The sequence below is a fragment of the Nomia melanderi genome, chromosome 6 (assembly GCF_051020985.1).
Source record: "Nomia melanderi isolate GNS246 chromosome 6, iyNomMela1, whole genome shotgun sequence".
Lineage (NCBI taxonomy): Eukaryota > Metazoa > Arthropoda > Insecta > Hymenoptera > Halictidae > Nomia > Nomia melanderi.
Window position 1 is genome coordinate 11,734,359 of NC_135004.1, and position 22,332 is coordinate 11,756,690.

A 22,332-nucleotide genomic window follows, 5' to 3' on the forward strand; every position below is an offset into this window, starting at 1 on the left:
GGGTTTCGATATTTGATAGGAGATTCTTTCAATATAATTATTACCTTTAATTGCTGGGAAATTGATTTCGTTAATTTTTCCGTGAAATCCGTCAGAATATTTCTACAGTTGTATCAATTGTTCTGATTTTCCCCCACGTTGGAGGATCTTTTTCAAAGTTTTTATTTAGTTATTTTATTTATTGAATTTAATATCAAATTTTTATATTTCCATTTCGTTTCAACGTTACGATTTTGTAGTGATTTAAGCAACTGTATAAAAAGACATAGATTGAGAACCGCTTTAGGCAGCCATGAAACAAAATCTGAGAATGCTCTTGCGATAGTAAATACACAGTTGCTCATAAGTTTAGAGCGCTCTTGAATTTTTCTGGAAAAATTTCCTATTATAGAGAATTTTTACATTAGAATCGTCAATTTCATTTTAACTCATTGCATTCGAACGACGATTTTCAATTATTTGATGTGATATCAAAGTTATATAATTCGACATTCAAAATATAATTGCACAGGAAACGTTGAAATAGAATAGTTTTATTTCTTAATTCATGCTTTATTTATATCTTTATTAGTTGTGAAAAACACTGTTAATGTTTTGTATCTTTATATCTACGTCCGTTGTGAAAAATATTATCAATAGTTAAGAAACGATAGTTATGCGTAATTGATATTTTTAATAAAAATATACTCGTACGCAGTGAAATTTCGGTAATAATTGTTGCTTGAAACTTTTGAACGATACTGTAGCTGTTAGAAGCGAACATTGCGCATAACTTGATACGTATTTCCCTGGTGTTGAGTTTCTCAAGGTCCTGTTGCCGACCGTCACTGAATCTTTATCGAACAAAGAACCATCATAGAAAACACAGACGAATGAAATTCAATTGACTATACAATACTTATTTTTCTGAACAATAATTACAGATATCGAGGCAGGATTTCCGGGAATCTATAAACTTTCGGAATAGACATAACTGAATGATAATGAACTTAGAAGGTTGATTCGTCTGAAAAAGTTAAGCACCTTCTGGATCCTGGGATATTTCGCAAAGTATGCATTTAGGTGGAGGTTGATTTGTTAGTAAATATTCGCGTGTTAATGTCGAATGGCCTGTTCGAATACGGGCGAGTGCGGCTTGATCTTTTCAAGTTCAGAAATGTGTAACAACACGATATTGAAGTATTTTTCGATGTTCACAATGAAAATTGATCATCGCCGCGATAGCAGAGTTTAAAACGACGGGCGAAAATCCGCGAACCTGAGTAAACATGTTTACTATCGCGGTGCGAATATCTTGAAGACCTGACCGCTATGAAATTTCTGAGATACGTATCTATCACTGACATTCGCGAACGTGGAGCTTGGTAGGCAACTGCGCGCAAGATATTTTTCTCTGTACACTCGAATCGCCTCCCTTAACCGTGTCGCATCATTCGTGCATACATACGCTCTTAGAGCACGTCTATATTGCCAGCGACTCGCGCGATGAGTACATACGCGTTTTCTTTATGATTGCCATCTGCATCATCATCATCGTAACTATCATCATGATCGTTATAATCATCAGCATTATTATCGTCCTTATGATAATCATGTATTGTCATCGTTTTTAGTACAATGGCCTGATGTTAGATTTCGGTGGATTGAGTATTTCATTAATTATCGTTGTTAAGAGTTCTGTAAAAGTCTGAAATATTTCATCTTTAATATTTAGATATATTAATATTTTAATATAAAATCTTTAATATTTCTTATAGCCTCTACTTTAATGAACAAATGCCACTTCAGTCAAATCTTCAAATGAGATTCTGCTTAAGGGTATATAACTTTGTAAGAAACAAATATTAAAAAAAAAGATATTGTAGGGTTTTACTCATAAGACTATATCTTTCGAAATAATATGAAGAAATTTGTCAACCCTTCAAAAAGTATAATTATTTTGAAACTTTAATTTAGGAGATTTTTGAGTGGGTTATATTAGTAGAAAATAAAGTATCATTTTAAGAAATAACATTGTAAATGATCTATAAGTTATGAACGTGAAAGTGAATTACATACTGACATAGTATTACATTAGCAATTATATTAAACTTAATTGGATATAATATTAATACTGCCCATGAAATGCGAGATATCTCGTCATCAATCTAATATGTTCACATAAAACGTTTATTGAGGTAGTAAGCTTCTAAATATGTAAGCCCTGTTTTCATCAATTAGTCCTTGAGAGTGAGAACCTGAATAAGATTCGCAGTTTGCACTGATGACCTTCGCTATAAATTAAAATTATATCAATTCTCTTTGAACAACGCATTGCAAACGGTTTATCATTGTACCGACGAATTGCCGGAAATTAGTCAACTCTTCTAGACACTTGTGCGATAGTAAACATGTTTACTTGTATTCACCGATTCTCAACTGTCGTTAAAATGAATGATCTCGATGGTCCTCAATTGAAGTCGTGAATTCCAAAGCAGTAAAAGTTCACTTTTCAACGTTGTCCATATGAGTTATTGATGTAACCGTTTTCAACTTACTCAGACCTATTTAATAATGTTAAATGAATGAATAAATGAATGAAGATGAAAAGAAAGATTGATTTTCTCGAAATGTTGATTGATTGACTTGCCCTGTTTTGGAATTCATGGCTTCAATTCCCACGTAACAAAATTTGCGTAACTTTAACCCCTTGATCTACAATTTCGTGTTAGACTCGTGATGGAAATTTTAAATTGAATTTGAAAAATTTATCGATCATCGTTAAGAAGTAACTCATAGAACAAAGGGTTAATTTCGAGTGCAAAATTCCTATGTCACTCGATAGATAATATATTTATTATCTTTTGTGTTTCATTATTCAATGTGTAGACAATTCTCATTTTATACAATAGATACGATTCGTGCAACAAAAATATACTGTACCTATAACAAAATGGAAATTAGATACAGACCTAAGAGATCAGTATCACAATACCACAAACCACGTGAAAGTTTATGTTAGAATTTAGGTGATCGTGTCAACTCCTTGCGGACGAGGACTTTTAAAAGTATTCGAAACCACCAGCAGAAGAAGGTCAATACTACATTAAACTCTTAAGAACTATAAAAAAAGAAAACTACATATATTCTTGATAAGAACTTAGATTAGATTAATTAATTCGATTAATTCCTTGATAAGAACTTAGAAACTTGCATTGTAAACAAATATAAATCGTTTAAATTCGGCAGTTCAGGAGGTACGAATACTCTTGTAACTCACTGTATATACATGTATTTTCTGATTTGTTCATAATTTATTCTTATAGGTTATTTACAATTTTATTTTTCAAAATAATGTTTTACCTTATTTTCCACTGATTGGCGCGACTCTGGTGGCAATGTTTGCAGCAATTTGCACCGTTTTGATCCCCTCGAAAAGTGCTTCGGACTTTTTCAAATAAACGAACGACAACATTTGTCACGATTCTAATTATTAAAACTGACCAAACATTGTTCAAGTACCAGCTCGTCTTTGCTTAATTCTTCGCGAATGAGCCGAATTACCGCGGCGTCATCCACGCGCAAAGGTAGTTTGCATTCATATTATTAAAGTTTGTCGTCCGCTTCCACTTTCCTCTGGGCACACCAGCTTTTTCTGGAAAAAACGAAAACATGTTTACGCATTCAACGAGTCGGAATAATTTTTATTTGGATTCCGAGCTCGAATAAATTCGACCTTATTTTTAAGATAAGGAAGCATTGATTTATGGGTAAAAGAAGTGTTCGGGTTTTTGAACTCGTCAAAGCCGTCTGTTATTTTACTGCCAATTAAGTTGCACATCGAATATTTTTTGCTTGGTCATGTTTGAATGATCTGCTTAAATCAGCTGCCTTCGAAACATTTACAAAATTGAAATAAGAAAAGTTGCTTCTTTTCCTTAGCTCTTGTTGGTCAATACGCATCAAACAATTTTGAATTGACGTTCACTAACGATGAGTTTACTCCTGCGTAAACTTTACAATACACACTCACCGACGAAAAATTATCAAGCCTAACAATATTAATGAAGTGTCGTATCAGTTATACTTATGTATAATTCATACAAAGTAACATTGCATATTTGTTTTAATTCTTGCAGAGTACAAAGTATGTATACATTCCTTGAATTCTATTTAAGGAATTTCTGTAAGCTAAAAAGAAATGTTACAATGTCACTTTATTCTTTAGATGCCGTAACACTAGAATATGTAATCCTTATAACGATCGTAGCAATAGATTTTCTTTGGTTTCTTGAAATATTGATTATGACGTTCAAAGGAAATTATTTTCAGAATCATTCTAGATATCCTATACACTTAAAATATTAATAATAGCAGAATAAGAAAACTGAAACAAATTATTCCGACTAGTACAGTAGTTCTGCTAGTAAGCTGAAAGATATTAAACCGAACGCAATAAAGGACTTTCTGTCGATCGAAGAGAAACATCATTTTCCGGTAATGAATGTTTGATTCTTACGAAACGTAGCGTAAATATGAATACATAGAACGTTCCTAGGCTCGCGATGTACAATACAACGGAAAGACCGACAGAAGAAGCGAGAATTATTATCCGCACAGTGTTTGTGCAGCGGTAAGCATTGCACGCAAAAAACGTGCAGATGGTCTGGCCGTGATCTCTGTGACTCCACGCAATGACACTGCATCCATATTACTTGCTAGTAATTACTTCATAAACAGGAAGCGACCGGTCATGCTGAACCACGACTAAAAGTCAATACTCGGCAAAAAGAAATTAGTACTTAGATTCGTTACAAGATGCAACACATTTCGGACAGTAATGTTCCATTAGCTCGTTTTTGTTAGGCTTGATCTATACTAACTAGGCCAATTAGGGTGCCATGTTTCATTAATGAATAAGTTATGAATATACATTAACACGTTAAATGCCTGAGAATATCTTGAGCGTTTTACGTAACATTTAGTCTTTAATAGCAAAGGTAAGTGGGGGAACTCATCAATTATTTGGCATCACAATCTTTGCGTCACTCCATTAACAACTTACTTACGTTATGAAACATTTTTATTCAACATTACTCATCTTGTATATTATAATTTTCAAACAACTCAGAAGCGTCGGTCATCAGTGACTGACATGGCGCTTGTAACGTGTTAATGAATAAGTGCGAGATTTTTATGCAGATTTTTGAGAATATAATTAGAGAAATAGAATTATACATCCACATTTACGTGACATATCAACATACACTAATAAAACAATTTATCGACTGTCTTTTCTAGACAAATTGTCAAGTGTATTGAAGATATTAAAAGAAAACCTCCTTGTACTATCAAATTGCTGACGGTCCAATCTCTATTTTTCCGAAATTCCAAGTCCCTTCCTTATCGATGATGAAATTAAAATATAAAATTTGGCAGCTGTGGATTTATCGACTGTCGAATACACGATTGATCGTCGTTTAACCAAAATGAAAAGGAAATACTGCTCGCGGTATCGGCGCGGCGCAGGTTCGATTTCGTTTCAGCCAAATAGTCTTTCTGATGAAAGTGTCTTCGAACAAGATCGGATCCGAACCGGGACGTTGCCCGCAGTATCAATACGATGCTTGTAAATAATTGAAGAATATTTGATCCGACCGAGGGAGGAGCGTGATCGAACCGTGAATGGCTTGGTAATGTGGATCAAGTTTTACTATAGCGGCTCTGCAACAGAAAAATAGAGTGTACCAGTTGTATATGAAAGATGTATGCGCAGACCTGGGCACATTTGTAATGACAGATCGTATTTAGTATTTATTATTTGTTATTCTTGTATTTGGTATTTATTATTGTTGGATATTGTGCAAGAACGGAAGTTTTTGATATTCAATCAAGTGAATATTTATTTATTGAGTATAGTTAGTTTTATACTTAACCCTTTGCACTCGTATGTCATGCTGGAGATGACAATGCAAATTTGTTTTAAAAGGCGGCACACTTTAAAAGATTATGAAAATTACATTTTATTGTAATAATAATAAATAACATGTATATAAAACGTTGAATTCTATCGGTGTAAATTACTTGAATTCATTTCGCTAGAAATAAATACAAGTTTATATCCAACAACATTGAAGATAAATTAAAGGCAAAGAGTTAACGTACTTTACAGCGTCGTATAAATCGTTTAGGTAAAAACTCTAGTTTTTCCAACATAAGCTGGAAGAAGGAAACGAAGAACAATCTAAAACTATTTGAGCGGCGCGCCTATCCTATAATTTAAAATACTTATAAATAAATATTATACTTTACGTACGTAGTAATGGTCGTTTTATTAGCGTCCAAGCAACAAGTTACGTTTACATCTGTAGATAGAACGTAAGAGCTGTTTCAAGTGATACAATTTTCAGTAATAAATGCGGCTGTTAAAATGTCCAGAACGAGTTTCCATTTTATTCGTACGGCTAGACCGTGAATTTTATGCATTTACTGCAAACACGAGCATAATGCAACGCGAAAATAGCGTCTGAAGAATTCAGAAATACAGTTATTCTATTGTTCAATTATTTGGTAAAATTCTAATAAATCAATTTCAATTATTTCAGGAAATTCTAATAAACCTCTCTTTCAATTATTTGAAGAAATTCCAATTTTGTATGAACATTCCTACTCTGCCAGTAACTTAGACGATTTTTTACGGAAATGTTGCGCAACAAATTTTCGCATTTTTTAAACGATTACACTCTTTCACGTTTAAACTTTATTAAATCATTCGACGAGCGTTGAACGAAAAATTCCGAAAAATATTTCATGAACCGTAAACGATTACGAAGGAGACGCTCAATGCTTTGCGAAGGAACAGGTGGAAGTACATGTAGCGATAAACTTCGGTTCTTCAATGTTATCCTATATTTTTAATGCCTTAATCGGTGGGGCTAGCCGCAGCCTATAAAAAAGTATGAGGCTACGTATGCCGAAAAGATTTTAGTTTTAAAGTGTCTTCTAAAAATACCTTCTAAGAATATCTGTTCGCTGTGGTTCGTAATCTAATAAAGTGATAAAACGCTTTTCTTCGGTTGACCTTTTACACGTAGTGTTTCGTTCAACTGAACATAAGAATATTTAAATATTTAAATTGTGAACAAAAAGTATTAGTATTTGAGGTTTTCGAATTAAGATTAATTTGTATAGTGTAACTAGAGTCTTTCCAAGCATTGAAAACTTAAGGCAAATTTAGTTTTTTTTTAATGTAATGTTAACCTGTTATATTTTTTCTGATAAATTTCCAAACCTTCTATGATTGTGGGATATTTTCTTTGTGGCAAAGTTTTCTGGAAAAATTGGGATAATCCATATGTGGCTATACAAATAGTATCTTTCAGTGCGCTTAAAATTTGTAATATTCTACAGTCTCATCAGGATTTTCCTAGTGAAACTTGAACTGTCCTATCGCTCGAGTACCTCTTTCACTTTAAGTATTCGAGTTACGGAAATTGTTTCCTTTCATAGATAAAACTTAAATGATTCGTTATTGAACAATGAGACTCGAAAAACATGTACTTTCTTATTTATAATGTTAGATACCTGGCTTTCGACGAAAATATTATATTACTAACCAACTCAGTAAAAATTCTAATCAAAATTAACAGATTACATTTTATAAATAAAAATGCTTATTCGCTATCCCACATTTCGCTAGTATGAATGATTCAATGACAAATGCTTTTTTATATTTTGACATTTCTCAGGTTTCAGCGTCGCTTCACTATTATAAGCGATTTTATTCTGTGAACATTAAAATTATTAGCGCTTCCTTTAAATTGGAACGACTATTTTTCAGATAAACATGTAATTCTTCTTTGCTCTGAATTTTCATTAAAACATACGTGCATTCGTCCTGCGTGTGACGAGTGCATACTTCATTTTTTTTATTTTATTGCCCGCGAAACGAGAGATTTTTCAAGCTAAATTCCACGGTTAACAGGTTAAACCTTTTGTAAATAACAAAAATCCTGTTGACCAGTGTTATCGGCAGCGACATTTGTCTCGCGCGTTCAATAAGATCAGCCCCTAACTGAAATGGAGCGTGCAGTATGTTGATTTTGTTAAACACATGAGCGCCCGTTGTTCCGTACTATTAAGGAGTTATTGTCTTCGGGTCGATGTCGCAGCATTATTCGTGTTATGGCAGTTGGCATTCGAGCCACTTTTCACGTTAAAAGCTGTCTGCTTTCGCCAAGAATGTTCTTTTTATATCATTCTTGGGGGTGTCCAATGACCAATCGATATTTTCCATGCGTCGTGTACCGGCTTTTATTGCCCCTTACAACTGCGTTTCCTGAGATGCATCATTTTTATTAACTAAATTGCACCGAGCCCCCGTGCACACGACTTCGCACGCATGTGACTCGACACGCTTTCTTCTTCGCGTGTACACCGTGTATACATGAGACGCGCGCCTAACCGGTCCGCGAGTATCGCGATGACACGTTTGAAATCTATATCTGAAATCTAAATCTACTTCTCGGGTTTTTTTTTCGAATTTTGAAATTAACGTTATACGATTTGAGGATAATCTTCCGTGTTTGACGATAGAATTACGCGGTGCAATATGTATTATGAAATATTTAACATGTCGAATGCTGTACGATTTTAAGGTGTAGAATATACGAAATGAAAAAAGTACGACAAATTATTTAATTGAATCGCGTTGTTACTTCGCAGGTTCGTCTGGCTGAATTTACGATATAGGAATGTTTTCAAATAATCATCGTTTAATTGAGGGAATTACAGTAATTGAATTGGGGCGGGAGTCACCGGTGACCCTCATGGCATTCAACGTGTTAATAGACCAAATATAAAATATATAGATCGAATTAATAGAACAGAACAGAATAATATAGAACATACAACCATAAATCGATAAAATACAAAGAAAAAACGCAAATCACGCACATACAGCACTTTACATTGATTATATTAATTCTCATTCGTCCAATAAGGTCCTATTATCCTATTGATTTTTCTGTTTGAAATTATATACGTTTTTTATGTTATTAAGAAATGTAGACGTATTTAAACAACAATTGTTCCACGTATTTCCAGTTTATTTTGTAAGTGAGTGACTAGCTGATTTCAGTGATTATTCAATAATATCTAAGTATTTGCAATGATATTTAGAAAATGTCAATTTATTTTAAAAGTCAATTTATTTTATGTTAAAAGATTAACGTTTCGCCCGAGACACCTTTATAGAATTTTTCTAATTGAAACGCTGGTACTTTCCTCTGCAAAGTCATTAGAAAATTGTATCACTGGCAGAAGGAAACACTTATAAGATTACCATTAAATTGCCTTAACTGCATTGCATTAGATTAAAAAGGTAAAAAGCACACAATTCTATGATTAAAATGTAATTCTAACGAAGATACAGAGTTCTATTAGCGTTCAGAGGTCGATATCGGGTAGACCATTAATTCTAACAAAGGTAGACATTGTCATATTTTAGTACTGGAATTGTCTTAAAGAGAAAAAAGAACGACATGATGTATTCACTGAATGTATTCCATTTATTAATGATTGGAATAAAAATTGAAATTTGACGAAAAAGACATACTTTACGTTGATAATGATAATAATGAAACAAGTTAATAATTAACCACATTAACAATGACAATAGTACTTAGATTTTATGCATTTATGGGGAATCTGAAAGTTCAACATTGTACAAAATGCACATGATTAAAAAGAAATGTATAAAGTAGCTAAATTATAGTGACTTCTTAGTCTGACTTGAACTCGGTAGAAAAACTTTGAAAGGAATCAGACCGAACATTTTACAAGAAGAATAAGAAGATACTATAGTTCCTTGTACTTAAATCGCAGGCAGAATATGTGGGAAAAATGGAACTTTGATTATTATTCATGACTTGAAGAAGAAAACAGAGGGGTTTATCTTGGCGTAGTATCAACGTCAATTGCGGAACCAGGTATTCTTGCCAAAAGGGTTTTATTCACTGTTTCATGAGACGTGAAAGGGGTAGTATACTATGAATAGTTAGAATCTGATTAAACTATCAATTCGGTTCGTTACCGCCAGAAACTCGTTCATTTGAATAATGAAATTGAAAGGAAAAGACATTTATTTACTGGTAACAAATCTGGGGAAACAATTTTGCGGCGTAACAACGTTTTGTCGGGCGTTGCAAAAGGAAAGGTGCGTTATTTTATTACCTATTTCGATCTTTCCAACATTATTCGATGGACGTAGACTAACTTTAATTCTTCCACGGGACTCGGTTTATTTATGCATTTGAAATATTGTTAGAAAAGATATGTAAAATATTCGTACTAAAATCAGAACATGACTAAATCGAGAAATATTAAATTGAAAAAGCTAGAAAAAGGAAAATGTGATTAAGTTAGAAAAAAGGTATAAAAATGTGTTAGTAAATTTGTTGCTTTAAAACCGCCATCTTCATAATTGAAAAAAGTCATCAGTTGTTTTATAGTAGAACGAAGTCATTGAAGGTAATGACAAATATTTAGAGAATTGAAAAACGTATGATCTTTCTTTCGTCTGAATTTATTTGAACAAATCAGAACAGGAACCTTCTACTGTGGACACTTTTTATCTTCACCTGCAAATGAGATTCTTTTATTTATATTTTTATCTTACGTAATATAAATATTTATTTTATCTATAGTGTACGAGTTCTTACAGTTCATTAGACTTTGAAAATATGTGTCTCCTGTTGATAGGATAATTTTCTCCCTATTTTAATATTGCACGATACGAATACGCTTCGAAAGCGATTGATATTGATACTTCAACCTTCATGGAAAGTGAAAGCCATATTTCCCACCTGCTATTGTTTTTACTTGTGACTAATAATGCATTAAAACGTCTACCATGTGATATCGGGACTTTCTAGACATTTTTTTCTGCAAAAGTATCCGTTCCGGAGTTTCAATTATCGTTTTTCTATTTAGAAACTCCTGTCGCTCCTGACCTTTAAGTTGTGAAAACAGCGTGAATTTTGAAACCAGAGAAATTTTCGTTACATAGTTGACACTATTGCTATACAGAGATATTGAAATAAATAAAAATAAATACAATAAATTCTTTTATTGCTCGCTACAAACGAGACTATTTAACATCAATCGATCATTTCCAGAATTCCGTACTTAAAAGTTAAATTCACGCCCATGCATAAACGTTAAAATTACTTTTTTCCCTATTGACTGAATGTCTGATGACTACTCGGTTTCATGAGCATTTCAAGAGAACTCACTGCAGTTGTCTTTCCATTGCAGCCTCAGCACAAAGGAAGATACATCCTCGAATATGTATGCAAGCAACTCAATATCATGGAAACGGATTACTTCGGACTTCGATACGTGGATCACTGCAGACAAAGAGTAAGCTTGCTTTGTATACCAATAACGTAGTTACTACCTACTTAAAATGAACAGCACTATTCGTGGATGAAATGGAAACAACGGAGCAGCAGAAATACTTGTAGTATTCATTAATATTATTACAATATGAATGAATTACAGAATGTAACCTTCATTAATTCTTGCTCAGTGGTTTCGCTTCATCACATTTGCAGTTGCGTATCCAACATATGCATAAAGACCAAGCTATCTTGTGTTGTTTATTAATAATTTAAAAAATAGCATCGGTGTTTCGATAGTGATACACCAACAATGATAATAATAATATTCATATCATTCTGATTACTTACTAAGTGTCATACTGTTTTGTTTCAGCACTGGTTAGACCTGGCAAAAGCGGCAATTAAACAAGTTAAAGGTTAGTTCGTACTTTTATATGAATCAATTTTTATAAACGAATTTATTATCACAAATACGAAAGATTATTTTATTAACACTTTGTTTACTCATACCTACGTCTGAATGTATTGCATCAAATTTTTGAATTTATAATCAGTCGTTCGTGTATTCGAGCTTTAAGTACTTAAATAACTATACGTCAAGAACAAAAATGACTTTGTAAGTCACTTTTAGAAGTATAACGCATAATTTACTTATATTAGCGAAAAAATAAGAGTCATATTTAGAAAATGTTTATATTCCGAATAATTGGGAGAAAATGCAAATGATTACAATCAAATATCAAATAATTGAAATTAAATTTTGAAATAATTAAAATTTCGCGTAAAATCGTTCTGTTTTATGTTGTATTTACTAGTTCATTGTTCAACATATACTAAACGAGCGTAACGTTATGTTCAATGCCAACATTGTCACAGCCGATATAATTGATTATAAACCTGATGATTTTTCTTGAAATAATAATTTAATCGACATCTGTGCCCCGTACACAACGGATCAAAGGGAATGAACGTGAATTCGATTGCATGTAACAATGAACAGCTGTGACCAAGGCTTTGGTTGCAATTTCTGTTCTATAGTCATTCATTGTGGGTCGATGTCACATAAAACTTTTAGAGTGTAGAGACACATTGTACTATTCTCATAGATGAGTAAACATACTAGTGTTGATTTCGGTAACGATTCTATTGCTCGTTCTTCGGACGAAATTGTTTGCTCGTGAAAGCTACGAGAATCAAATTCTTCAAATTATTAATTACTCAGATTATTTACATTAGTGCGTAATTTAACATTGACATGATATTTGTATATTGACCACGATATCACAGCGCGATGTTCAATTTTCGCGTCACCTGTGTGTTTAAACGTTTCGGGGTTTTAAGTAAAAAATTAAATAAAACTGGTTTACTGACATTGATACTATAGTTACGTAACACTTTAAAGTTTACACTTCTGATTATATCGTCTGATTTAAGTAGGCACAAATGAAATTTCAAGTCTTTTTTAAATTTCTCGTTTTCATGTTTTAATGTGGAAAAAGTGTTTGTTTTGGACAAATTAGGTATTCGGATGAACAATACGGGTAAATTGAAATTTTTAGTTTTGTTAAATAATGCAATAGATAAGTTACTATTTAATTTATCTTTACAGTAAAGAATTTTTTGGAAATCTGCTTACATAATAAAATGTATCACTTAAGATTCTTAAATATCAGATAAACTCAATTTTTCAACCCCAATTTTGAAATCTATTCTGAAACCTTTAACATGAACGATTGGTAATGCGAAAGAATATGTATATTACCTATATTAGAGCATAAAAATCGTCGTGTATTATTCAGATGGTGCCCTTCGCTACAGAAAAATACGAAACGTTCAAAAACATACGCAGGACCAAAGTTATCTACGATAATATAGTCTTTCTTTATGGTTCTGTTTCAGACATGGACCCAATTCTGTTCAGTTTTCGCGTAAAATTCTATCCACCGGATCCTCTCAGGTTAAAGGAAGAAATATCTAGGTATCAGATTTACCAGCAGCTGAAAAGGGACCTCCTTCATGGGCGACTGTATTGCAGTCCAGGTGAAGCAGCGCTGCTGGCGGCGTGCATTGTGCAAAGTACGCCGATTTAATTCCAAATAAAAATACCCAAACCACAAATTTTCACCGTTCCCCTTTATTCGGTGCCATATATGCAAACACCAGATAACCTCAATAAATATTTCGCAGTTTTCAATGATAGAAATATTCAAAACGCGCGTTAAGCTTCAAAACATTCATTATTTGTTTTATAATCGATAAAATTTTTTTATCGTTCTGTATTTTTCTTTCTGAATTGGTTAAAATTAAATTGATCAGTTACAAAATATTTATTTCCCTTGACACAATTGATTAAATAATCATCCGGTTACAACAGAATAATCGAATAAAGTTTATTTTAGAAAATACTTTGTTTCCTCAAACGACTTTGCTATCACAGAAATAAAATTGCTCGTACGATAACGAGAAGTTTTTTAAAGAAAATTAATTTGATTTGAAATTCTGATGTAACTCTTTGCACTTGGAAATTTTTTACCAGAAACATTCAAAGTTTTCTAATGAGATACAGATCAATCTCTCTAGAAACTAACTGAACGACAAATTACACATAAATTAAGGAACAAAGTTATTTTATTTTAATATTTCAATAATTGATGCGTTATACATGGTTTGATATTAAATATGAAAGCTTATAATTTTACTGTGTCGACTGACAGTCGCCTCTCGAGTGTAAAGGGTTAATAAATGAATGTCCGGAGATAAGCAATAGTTTCTGGGATATTCCGGTGTGCCCCGCATTATATAGCTCAGTGAAGCAATTCATTAACGTCCTGTCGCAATTAATTTTAGGTGAATTGGGTGATTATGATCCTGAAATGCACGAAGGAAATTATATTTCCGCGCACAAATTGCTGCTCAAACAGACAGAGACCATCGAAGAGAAAGCTATGGAACTGCATCAAACACAGCTAAAAGGATTCACGCCGGAACAAGCAGAGACTCACTTCCTTAGGTTAGCTTCTCAGTTGGATACGTACGCTGTTGATCCGCATCCCGTTAAGGTAAGATTGGGAGTTTAACATTTACGAGGGTCGGTCAACATGTAAATCATCTCCTGGACCCTTTAAGTTTTAGTTTGAAAAAGATATTTAGTTGCTACTACGTAGGCGACGACAATAATGTGATATTATCGTTAATAGATGAATGGCTGAAAGTAACAGTAGTCTAACTTCTATTTATAAGTCTTCGAGAAGAAGTTATTGCAATATATTCTTGAATTAATTGAATGGTAAAATGAAAATTATTAATATTAGTAAATACTTAATTAATCTAAGAACATTTCACAAGAAAAACAAGTCTTTGCAAAATATCCTTGAATTAATTGAATGATAATACTGTATAATAGGATCTAAAAAGAGTCAAGTAACTAATATGTTTAGTATAGAGCATGAGATTTTTACGCAATAGCCACATTGTTAAGGTATTAACGTGATACCGGAATGTCGAACTGGAATTTTCGGCAGTCGCAATATTTAAATTAGTTTCCTGATGAATATTTACTAATCGACGACTGTGTAGGAAAATAATAAATGAATATAATCTCATAGTGACAGTAACAAAGGCTTAATGATAATATTAACGACTCGGTTATATACGCACAGCTCTACATGTGTTTGTATGTACATATCATAATATATGTATGCATAAGTAGGTGGGAAATCGAGTAAAAGTGAGAAAGACATTATATCGTTGTAGCCCTCTAGTGGCGAGCGCAAGAAGTGCTGTCATATACAAAACTAAAGAAAGGTTTTTTAATTCACTTCATGTTTATTGTATACTTACAAAATATGTATAAGTTTAACAATATTTTCATTGTTACAAGTAACATTATATTAATAAGAATGTTCATTGTTAGATATTATTATTGAAACTACAGCTTTAATTTTTTTACACATGGAATTGTTTCCCCTTTTCTGTTGGCAGGACCAGAAAGGTGTACAGCTTTATCTTGGTATTAATCACTGTGGCATTCTAACGTTTCAAGGATCTCGAAAAACACATCATTTCCGCTGGCCGGAGGTTCAGAAGATCAACTACGAAGGAAAAATGTTTATTGTGCATTTAACAATAAGTGAGGTAACAACTCGTTCAACTCTATACCTTAGCTATTTTATTATTTAATATCAGTGAATTTTGATCGGTACCTTAATGATTTAGTTAAACGATTAGGAAAATTGAACTATTAATTTCAAGTAGAAACTTTATATTGTTTTATTTACTATTTTCGACTAGAAAAGAGGTATGGAATAGACATCCAATGTATTTTTGTCATAGATTAAACATAAATATCATAAATAATAATAACACTGTGACAGTTGTATTTGGCAGTACAATTGTGTAAAGTATTATTAGTTTCAAGAATTATCCTTCTTGTGAATTATCCTTAAACTGATTCTGTAGATGTAAAAAATGTATTAAGTCAATAATTTCATCTAAAAACATGTAGGATAAATCAGTTATTTAGATAAGAGATACATTTAGTCTCATTTAGTCTCATTTAGTAGTTGATGAAGTTTCTGTATTTTATTGCAAACTTATTTATTGAAAAAACTAAATCTGGGGTTAAATTTGTTTACATTAAACAAAAAATGTTGTATGCTGTTCCTAATTTTATATTTTCCTATTTTATTGTTAGTACAGTTGAATTCGTCCACAAACCAATGAAATTTGAGATTCTTCGTATACAATTAATTCTTTAACGATTAAAATTGTCGTTCGCATATTTTACTGCTGTCTTCACTCTAAATACTTCAAAATTGTTCAAATAACATATCAAATAAACATAAAGTAAATTAGATACAAATTTTTTTTGAAATACAACAATTTTTATACTTCTACATTGAAAATTAAACTGAATTCTACATAATAATTATTCCTTTTCATATAATTACCTCTGCATACGTGTACATATAGAATACAACGCTAAATGTAGAATAATTAAGTAATTATGAAACTTGCACTAATTCCGAAATTGAATAAAATTTAATATTCTATTTAGTAAAAATTATTTAACAAAAGTTGTCCAAATGTCGGTATATGTTTAATATATTGAACTTTAATTGCAAATATTATCAACCTGTTAAAATTTTATATTATAAAAGTATTACATAATCAAAATATAATCGCTGTAACTGAAAAGTAACGAATTATCGATATCATTTTATTTTTAATCTCTTATTATTTTAATAATTTTAATTATTTTTTAAGTAGTAGAAAAATTCTGAATATTGGTTAATGATTAGAGTTATTATTTCAACCGTTTCCTCGATATGAGGCAACAACCGTGACCCAGTGACTGAACATAGCTTATAGGATTATTAACTCGACAAGTCTTCCACTCATTTGTAATGTAACCACATTTCCACGAAAGCTTTACATTTTTAGATTACATTTTTTTAGAAACTGAAAATAACAAATATTTTTCATAACTCAAATAATACAACTGATTGATGGTATTCTAGATATATTTAATTCGACAAATACTACTGTTTTATTAATAATTTTTAAATTAATTATATCAGTATCTGAAATTTTGGTAAATGTAGAAATATATTTTAAACAAATTATTGTTGTATCTACATAAACTTAATAATATTTAAAAACTTACACGTTTAAACAAATATATTCAAACAAGATCATATTTAATTACAGATTTAGATAAACGCACAAAGAATTTCCCTTGAAAATGGTATATAATTGGAAATTTAATGTCGCTGTCCAAAATGAAATTTCAAATCCCGCCTATTCGGAAACTAAAGTTAATCTAACAAATAATTGTCCATTATTTGCAAAAAGCGAAACACAATCGCACTGAAATAAAATAACAAACAAAAAGGAGCAAATAAAAGAATCATTAATAATTACTATACATTAAAAATATTTATTAAAGTAACTCTAGTACTAAACTTCAATAAAGTTCGTTAACTTTATTCGAGTTTGGTAAAGTGAACAAACTTTTAGTTACTAGGGAAAAAATAAATAATACAAGGCTGTGATACAAAAAATGATGAAACTTTTGTTTTCATTTGGGGATATTAATACGCGGAAGCTTAATCTCTCTGAGCTACTAATGAAGTACGTTTGGCAGGGAAAGAAAGTCGATTCCGGGTTCCTCGGAAATGTTGCTCCCCAAAGGGTCGAACTGGAACGCTTATTAGTTTCTCTCCCCTTTAAATATTACGCCGAGAACTTTTCAATATGAGAGTTCCCCGCGTCAGTCCGTACATGTATATTGTCCGCTCGATATTGTTACGGGTTCAACTAATCTTATTATTTTCCACTGCTGGGCCTATTCAGGACGTGAGGACGAAGGTGAGTCGTTTCGTAGCAGTTGCACGGGTTATACATGTTTCTTAACATAGTTTTCGGAAGTATATATTTAGACTGATTGTTGTCACGTATCACGATCGGATTGTTACTTTAAATTAATACGGTCATTAGTGTGCGAATGGACAAGGCTATTGTGTTATTACCGCTAAGAGCTCCGAATAAAGCTGTTGTGGCCAGATATATCAATGAAACGGCGTCGTTGTTTGAAGTCATTTAAATCGGTAATTCGCTTTCGTTTCCTGGTACTTCTTTAACCCCTTGCGTTTGAATTCATTAACGCCGGCCGCTGGGTCGGTCGCCCGCAATTATTCGCAATGAAGGGAAGCCGCTGAATCTGCCCAGTTAAATATTGTATCTGATTTGTTCCTCTTCAAACTAATTTTTTCAAGTGAATCCTGGATGTTATACTTTATTCATTTGTATTCCAAATTTTATTCCATTTCTGTGGATAACAGCCTGGTAATAATCATTTCTTTATGATAATCACTTGATAAATTTTATTCAACTTATGCAGCTGATAATAATCTGAACATTGACAGTTTAATCCCTGTATAATATCCAGGATTTTATTTGATTTGCAAATTTATAATAATCATGTTGTAAATTTTATTCTCATGCAGATAATAATCTAACAATACACAATTTCATTGTACGTATAGTATCTAGGATTGTACTAATGCAGGTTCTTCGTTCGATATTTCACTTCCTTCTTCTATATGTAATACAATTCCTATCATAAATATTGAATCAATGTTTTCTTTAAATATACGGATGTCCTGTAAAAAACTCGTGTTGAATAATGTATCCAACGAACCGAACATAGTTCGCGTGTCATACCAGCTCTCATTAGAGTCCGCTATCGCGCCTTCGTAATAATTAAATCCCGTAATTATATAAAAACGATTAAAATCCATTTCAAACCGTTATATAACGTAAGATGTTTTTCAGGCTAATTGGGTTTTGTAATTGTTTCGTGTGGTAATAAACAGAACTTTTTATTGCTTGGACTTTGAGTTATAATAGGAAAGCGTGAACGACACTCATTTATTAAGTAGCATGATTTCAGCGACTTTCCTGTGATACAGTAACAACGAACTAAAATTTATGCGTGACGTGTTGGTTGTTCGTGGGAATACTTGTTTGCATTGAACGCACGGCCGGCGAAGTGTTAAATGATCATTTGTGGATGATGAAACATCTTGAATTAATGCAATACATTTTGTTCAAAATGTATTTATCAATGTCCGTCAATATTTCATTCGAATAAAAAGTAAAAGATAAGAAAAGTGAACAAAACTGTTTTCATCCAATCTTTTTATAAAAAAATTGTATTTTGCATTAATGAATAGTTAATTGAATCAGAATTTATTTATACTTTCTGCTACATATGCAGTGAGTCACCAAAGCATTCGAATTCCTTCGAATAAAGAGTTTTACATGCAAGAAACAATTTGAAATATAAATAATATATTGAAGTTCGTGATGCAATTTTTGTTTTTACAAAAAAAATCAAATTTTCTTCGTTAGCTTCTCATTTACATTTCCCGTAAAAGGTATTATATTCATTGTTCAGAAGATTTCGAGAATATTAGGTACGTTTCTTGGCGTGATTCGGATGCAAGGGGTTACATCTGAAAATTGTACGAACGTACAATCACGTAGAAATTGGTATTATCTATAACTAATAATTTCTTAAATGTTGTATCGTTAATATTCCGATATCAGTGCAAATGTGTGTAAGTAATACGAATAACTACGGAATTATTCTATTAGTAGTGACGATGTTTAAGTGGTGTGTATTCATAGACACTCGATTTTTAAGTAGTGTTCGTATAATATTTGTCGTGAAACAGTTTTGGTGGGAAAGTCTGTTGATTTTTACCGTCTGCGTGAAATATATATTTTTCCATTCTTGTTAGGTTGTTGCACGTGAGTTTTGGTCAATTTTGTTGATGATTGTTCATATCGTATTCATTCTTTACACGTCGAACACGTTACTTCTTCCTGACATCACGATTTATAGTCGCTTATAACTTAGATTTTATTTATTTAGAATTATTTTAACGATGGTTCCAACTTATCTCGCAGCAGATGTAGAAAACTTGAAACAGATGTCCTGTATGTTTTCTCTATTTTTTAAGACACAAACGAACGTTTAGCGTGGATATTTAATTGGCACATATTAACACTGTTTTAACACGTTCATGCTGGCATGTACCACCGGTGATACACAACTAATTCACAACATTAAAATAAACTAACGTTAATTTATTTCCTACATTATTTATTAAATTATTTATTAACATTTATCCACAATTAGCAAAATATTCAGTATCTATCATTCTATGTGCAACAACCTGATAAGATTATCGATTTCATCGAGTGAAAATTTTTCATTAATTCGTTCGAATTCTTGAAACACAGTTTCCATAGTGTTTCCTTTAACCCATTTCTCGCTAATTGCAAAAGCAGACTTAAGAAATAACATTTTAATGATTTCTGCTGATTCAGTATCCATTCAATACAATTCACTTGTTTTTCCAATTTTGTGTTTTCACGTTTCAAAGAGGAGCAATCGTAATACGAGGAACAAATGCAATTTCAAAAGCTGTCCAATTTTTTGACAAAAACACTTTACTCATACTAAAAAAAATAATACTTATTTAAATATCTGTACATAGCAATAGTAACAACTATATAACGAAACTTTCACTGGTTTCAAAATTCCCGATATTTCCTACAGAGACCGCATGTCCATACCTAAAGGTTAAATTCTGTTAAAAATCTTCAAGGGGTTAAAGAATGATCAATTTTCTAGTGCAAAGAGTGAACGCATCACCGGCGAGAAATGGGTTATCAAAATCCATATAAGTATCCGCGGGAATACGAGGAATTAGTGTCCGAACATCGAGCTAGCGATCATTCGGAGACGATTTAATGTCTTGACAGAGTTACTTACACGTAGTCGTAGTTCATTGAATCCATCGTACAATAGTGTAGAGGTTTTTTAGTGCAACGTTTTTCCCCGCAATTTTCAGAAAAAGCACACTGTTGGGTTTAAGTGTCCCACGAGGTCTAACTGTCGCCACGTATGGAGATGCGCCATCGAGCAAATGTTATTTTTCACGTATGTATTCTTTTATTCAGCTGAAACCGCTTTCAATGTCTTAGCACGGACGGTCGCAGAGCTTCCAAGCACTTTGCAGCGTTTAGTATGCGGAAAACAGTCAAATGGTACTTCGGTAGTAGCGTGTAATATTTACCATTTCCAGTTTCCTGTATGCTTTGAATCATTGGAAAGTAACATTGTGTCTTAATACTCTCTAATCCTTCAAATTGTCTCGCTATTTTTTCGAAATCTCGATTTTAACCCCTTCCCTTAACGCGGCGTCTCCGAGACGTCGTCGGTTTCGAATGATCGATAATTACATTTCAAATATGTCACACGAGTGTTTTTGTTTTTTTTAAACTATTCATCATGTTTCTCTTTCTGTTTGTTACGAATACGTTTACTATAAAGTAGTAGAAATTATTTCGTATTTCATCTTTTCTTGTGTGGATTGTTAGCCGATATTAAATGACCGGATTTACATTGCAAGGGAAAGGGTTAACCATCATCCTCTGCATACCATTAGTACAGTAGAATATTCTGCTTCCGAATTAACCTTCGGACGGCGGCGCCTGGGTCCCTTTGGACCCATCGTTTCAAAGGCTTCATCTAACTTCTCATCTCCTGCCGGCTAACCGAAGCTGTTAATTAGTTTCTCAATCGAACTTCATCTTTTTTCATATATTTTAACCTTCGACAGGTGATACTCGATTTTCATGGGTTAAACACTAATTTCGAAAATGTATTTTTTGGTTTAATTGCCTTCAGTTCTTGAGAAACTTGCCTTGTTTCTAAAGGCGAATCGAATTTTCAGGTTTAAACGTTTTGCATGCTTCAACTGTAAATGATACGGAAACGTTTCTTATGGGAAATGATTTTACGGACTCTCGCGGAAAACATTGTGTATATTTTTAACACTGGATTTACGGACATTTGCTGTGAAATTTGTTCTATTGTTTTTAGAAAAATTGATATTCATTCAGTTAGGTCTTGGAAATTAGAGGTTTCAAAGTAGATAATTAGGATATATATTTACGTAAAATTAATCAAAACAAATCAACCAAATAATGTTTATAAAATTCAATACGTGTCAAATTGTCTCGTTTCATAAATCTAGTGTTAATACTTTAGGGATATTTAAAATGTTTAAGCGGTTTTTACATTTTAGAATTCCATTTTGTTCGAATGGTTTAAACTAAATTTTAAACTAAATTATATAAAAATATTACAAGTACAGATCTTAATAGAACTTAATATCATTATCGATGAGGCCGTCGGGAACGTCTTCCGAAGTTTAATTAGGAAAGGCGGACGTAACAATATGTTGGCGATGATTTGTACGGTAAAACACTTTTTTGAAGTCATTTTTAATAAACTTCGAAAGAATATAGGGAATACAGACATTCATAATCATTTTATATTAAACTGTACATCAACACGTACAATTATTTTACA

The 22,332-nt window shown here is 32.3% G+C and overlaps 1 protein-coding gene across 3 annotated transcripts in view; it reads left to right on the forward strand.

Moving 5' to 3' along the window:
* Frmd5 (FERM domain containing) overlaps positions 1 to 22,332 on the forward strand; it is a 61,175-nt gene that overhangs the window by 7,342 nt on the left and 31,501 nt on the right. For 2 of the 3 annotated variants that reach the window (XM_031978980.2, XM_031978983.2), the window contains exons 2-8: positions 11,296 to 11,400; positions 11,755 to 11,797; positions 13,281 to 13,457; positions 14,229 to 14,440; positions 15,363 to 15,515; positions 17,736 to 17,750; positions 20,807 to 20,895. In XM_031978980.2, coding sequence (XP_031834840.2) covers positions 11,296 to 11,400; positions 11,755 to 11,797; positions 13,281 to 13,457; positions 14,229 to 14,440; positions 15,363 to 15,515; positions 17,736 to 17,750; positions 20,807 to 20,895 — 794 coding nt within the window. The remainder of the gene's footprint in view (positions 1 to 11,295; positions 11,401 to 11,754; positions 11,798 to 13,280; positions 13,458 to 14,228; positions 14,441 to 15,362; positions 15,516 to 17,735; positions 17,751 to 20,806; positions 20,896 to 22,332) is intronic. The other variant, XM_031978982.2, reaches the window with a different exon arrangement.